This window comes from Pteropus alecto, unplaced genomic scaffold (genome assembly GCF_000325575.1).
Source record: "Pteropus alecto unplaced genomic scaffold, ASM32557v1 scaffold214, whole genome shotgun sequence".
Lineage (NCBI taxonomy): Eukaryota > Metazoa > Chordata > Mammalia > Chiroptera > Pteropodidae > Pteropus > Pteropus alecto.
In genome coordinates this window covers 1,110,897-1,115,349 of record NW_006435787.1, presented here as the reverse complement: position 1 = coordinate 1,115,349, position 4,453 = coordinate 1,110,897, and the positions used below count along the sequence as shown (strand labels likewise).

General features: G+C 65.5%; 1 protein-coding gene across 1 annotated transcript in view; it reads right to left on the bottom strand.

Moving 5' to 3' along the window:
• ABCA13 (ATP binding cassette subfamily A member 13) overlaps positions 1-4,453 on the bottom strand; it is a 147,718-nt gene that overhangs the window by 103,430 nt on the left and 39,835 nt on the right. The window contains exon 14 of the mRNA XM_025046516.1: positions 3,079-3,152. Within this exon, the coding sequence (XP_024902284.1) occupies positions 3,079-3,152 (74 nt within the window). The remainder of the gene's footprint in view (positions 1-3,078; positions 3,153-4,453) is intronic.

Genomic DNA, 4,453 nt, shown 5'->3' with positions numbered 1-4,453 from the left:
GGTGCTCGTGAGCCGTGCCCTTCGCTCTCGGAAGTGCCGGCTCGGAAGGGGGGGGGCTCACACGCACGTCGATCTGCGGCTCCCGTCCCGCACCCCTCAGAGGCCGCATCCCTGCCTGCTCCTCACGCGACTCTCCGGGCACCTGCTCCGTCACGCCTCCCGGCAGCTCCCGGCTCCTCCATCCAGCACCCTCGGGCCTCACGAGGTTTCCGCCCAGCTTCCCACGGGTCCCACGGGTCCCCTCCCGGCCCGCCGTCCAGCCTGCCCTCCTCTGAGCCCAGGGCTCTTGCTGAGGGACACGGCTGCCTTCAATTCATTCCCCCGTCCCCAGCACCCCAACGCCACGTGCACCCCTGCCTCGCAGCTGCCCCCTCCCCCGAGCCTGCCCGTCAGAACGCGAACTCGGCGTCACGCGACCCCCAACACGGGGCCGGCGCCTCCCGCCCCCCAGACGCACGGTCCACATGGGCTCACTGCACGTGTGCGGGTCCCCTTCCTGGGCACCCCCTCCCCATGTCCACTTCCTGTCCCGTGTCACGGCCCCCACCTAGCACGTGGCTTTGTGTCTAGTGGGTACTTGATAAATGTCTTCACATTGTCCATTACAGAAAATGACATGTATTTTTATTAGTAAAAAACCTTTGCTGTTTTCAATTAAAGAGAAAATTCAGTCCCGCTTCATACATTATCACAACGTTTCTCCTAAGGTATTTAGAAAACTGATTTGAACGCCATACAGTGTCAGTCCCTAGAAAATACCAGACTCAGCTGTCGGAGGCACCGACGTGGTCTCGTTAATCTTCCTGTTTCTCTGACTGAAAACAAAGCTCCTTGTTGTAAAGAAATGCAAAGTGTGTCTCTTAAAAAATCTCTTTTTAAAAGGCCACACAGAGACAGGGTGTTAGGAAATGTCACCGTCACCGCACTTGTCTCTGAGGACGGAGGAGCTGTCGTCGGGGGACACGGGAACGTTCCGGCACGCGCCGTCCAAACCGCGGAGCACGGGACGCAGCATCGGCAGCGGGTGCACCGTGGGACCCGCGTGAGGGCTGCTGCCACCCCTCGTCTCCTGACGGATGAGAGCGGGGACTGGGGGGTGACTCGAGGTTAGGTCAGGGTGACCGAGTGGCTCCGGGAAGTGCCGGCTGTCTGGAGCTCTGGCCTGCATCTGACACTGTCCTGCAGCCGCCCTCAAAGCCGCCGCCCGCGACGGAACGAGGCGGGCCCATCGGGCCCCCACCCCCACCCGCCACGGGCCTCGCGTTGCTTCTGCGGACTCAGCTCCAGCCCGGCTCTTTCTCCCTGCTACTGCCCCTCTTCCTGGCTTTTGGACACGTCAGGCCCTGCTCCGGCTTCCGGCCCCAGCCCTCTGTGGACCCCTAACCCCGCTGTGGTCGGCCCCGCAGACCCCGCGGGCTCCGCCACTGGGGAGGGCCAGCCTCTTTCGCGTGAGGCCTGGGCAGCTCGCCCCCACCCGGGCCTCCATTCGCCAGCGTGGGAAGTCGGAAGCTCGACACCGGTGGCCAGCGAGGTCCCTCTGGGCTGTGAGCATCGAGCTACATGCCCTGGTCTCACGCCAGAGGTTTCGAGTGTTCACTTTGGAGGAGACAATGACACCTGTCCTCATGGTGACACCAAACTTAACTCTGCGACATGCAAACCACTCCTTTATTTTCAATAGTGACAATAACTAGGGTGGCCGCTCAGCGGGGCCGGGCAGCCCTGTGGGGCCCCCTCTCACGACCCTGCCTATCGTGAGAGCCGGGCTGGACTCTGCCCCTGAAAACATCGGGCACAGTGCTGCCTGGCCACGGTGGTCCATCACCTGTGGGCGAGGTGGCACGCAGACCGAGGCCGCACACGAGCCTGGAGCCCGTCGGCGGCCGTGCGGGTCCACCCACGGTGAGAGCCTCAGCCGGGAGCACACGGCCACGGCCCACCTTCTGGCCCCGGCACATGTGGACCAAAAGCCCGCCACGTGGAGGGCAGGGGGCCCCCTAGACCTGGGATCGGGGGGCACTCCAGGGGCCAGGGCAGACAAACGTCCTGCCCGCCCTCAGGCTTCGCCGAGCGTCCCCACTCGGGATGCGTCTCGAAGGCCTCGCTCTCGGCACGTCACCTCCTGCGGCTCCCTCCTGGCCCTCACCAGTCCCCGGAATTATCTAAACTCCGTTTCAAAACCGTTTGACCTGCTGCTTCCTGCTCGAGGCCACCTGCTACGTACACCCCACGCTTAACCGCGCTGGGTCCCCGTGACCACCCCTGCCACGGGGGTGTGGGTGTGAGTGTGAATGTGCCGCTACTGCGCCCGCAGGCAAGCCAGGCGCCGCTCCGCACAGTGTCCCTCAGCCACACGCACTGGCTCCGTCTCACCCGGTGGGCGCCAAGCACACACGGTCCACTCGCTGTCACAGACGGCTGGACGTCCCACCGCAGTCAGCCGAGACCCCAGCCCGCGAGGCCGGAACCCAGCAGACAGAGACCGGGACGGGAGCAGCAAGGCCTCCTGGTGTCCACGCGTCCGTCCCGTCAACAGACGTCGCCGTGCTCCAACCCCACGCGCGGGGCTTGGGGTCAGGAGCGGGCGCCATCGTGAGGAGTCGCGCGTTTGCGGTCACTGCACCGTCTCTGCCATGCCCGGCCTGAGGGCCTGGAGCAGAGCCGCCCATCCAGACGGGTGGCCGCGGAAACAACCGGACTGGAAGACGATAATCTAACGATGGCCGTCGTCGGAGGCGGGTCGCGGGGCGGACAGTGGGAGTGTGGAGGACCCGGTGCAAGTATGGAGAGAGTGCGGGGCCACGGGCCCCAGGCCCACGCAGCGCCCGCCCAGCCCCAGCCCCGCCGCTGCCTGCTCGCCCGGGCCCCTCCTCTGCACCCCCGGGCGTCAGGCCCTGACACCATGATTAGGGTTGGGGCGGTGGTGACGCGTGTGCACAGGGGACGCGTGTGCTGGACACGGGCCCGGCTGTGGGCGCAGACGTGCAGGCTGCGAACCGCCCTGAAGAGACTGGGGGCGACCTGCCCGTCGGCCGACAGCTGAGCTCTGAAAACGGGCGCGGGGGGCCCAGCACCCACCTGCGAAGATGAGGAGCCCGCGGAGCAGCAGCATCTTCACGCTCCACCCACGGCCCTGACACATGTCGGCAACGCTTGGGAAGAAAAGAAACAGCTGTGAGGTGACGTCTGCGGGCCCCACGACTGCGGGGGGTGCGGGGGGATGCTGCCCCCCCAGGGGTGACCTACAGGGCTACAGAGCTTCAGGGCTGGGTGGCCGCCAGACTGCCCACGTCCTCTGAAGCACACGGGCCCTATTCCCGCGGGGGGTTAGGGACGGGTAAACGGCTTAAACGCGGCGTCCGCGTGGGCACGGAACTCATTCTAACGGAGGTGACGTAGATGGTGCGTGAATAACGCACGGTGCCTCCAGGTGGACGAAGGGGCAGCTGGAGGACACCCGGCCAGGGGCAGGGGCAGCGGAAATGAGCCCCGAGGGTTCCCCGGCACAAAAAGCAGTGGATTCACATCTGGGCCGACAGGACTTCTGTCCCCTGCACCATGGCAGGTGCCGAGGCGGGACACAGGGAGGACGGGTCCTGCCCCATCCCCCCCCGAGAGCCGCCACAGGGCCTGGACCCCAGGAACCTCGTGGGACCCTTCCGGACGCTTATGGAACGTTCTACATTCGGAGACTTTTGCCGTGGCCCTTGTTCTTGTAACGTTAAGCTGATGTTTTTGCCGGGGTGTCTGGAGCTGTTTATGAGCACATTCCGTGTGTTAACCCCACATCCATTACACACATCGGGTGCAGCGTGAAGCGCAGCGTGGGACCCTCACCACACCCCAAACGCCCCACCGCTAGCCCGGTCCTGAGGCCGTGTGCCCAGAGGCGGCCGTCCTACACCCCGAGCCCCACGACCTACAGGGCAGGGGCCCCGAGAATGGGCTTCGGTCCACCGCCCACGCCCAGCGGGCCAGGGCCGACGGGTGAGCCGCCCGTCGGGTCCGCTCCAGTGAGGGAGGGAGCCAGCACCGCCGGCCCCTCCCCCGGTCGGCCACCGCTCGGTTTCCTGTGTGAGGCGCCCGCCTCACAGTCCCATCCGCCTGTCACGCGGCAGGCGCTCGGCTGCCAGGGCACGTGAACGCAAAAGCCGTTTAAGGACCTAGTCTTAGGACAAGTGAATAAAATAAGAGGCTTTTACTTCTGAAGACCACTTACTAGTGAAACTTTTGAATAAATTCGAATCGCATTTGGCATCTAAGGAGTCGAGCAATGAAGAGAGTTGGCCCGGGCCCGCTGTGTGGCAGCCGGGGTGGGCGCGGGGACCCTCTCCAGCTCCGCGTGGCCCCCCCCCGGCTCCGCGTGACCCTCCCCGGCTCCGCGTGACCCTCCCCGGCTCCGCGTGGCCCTCGTCAGCTCCACATGACCCTCCCCGGCTCCGCGTGACCCTCC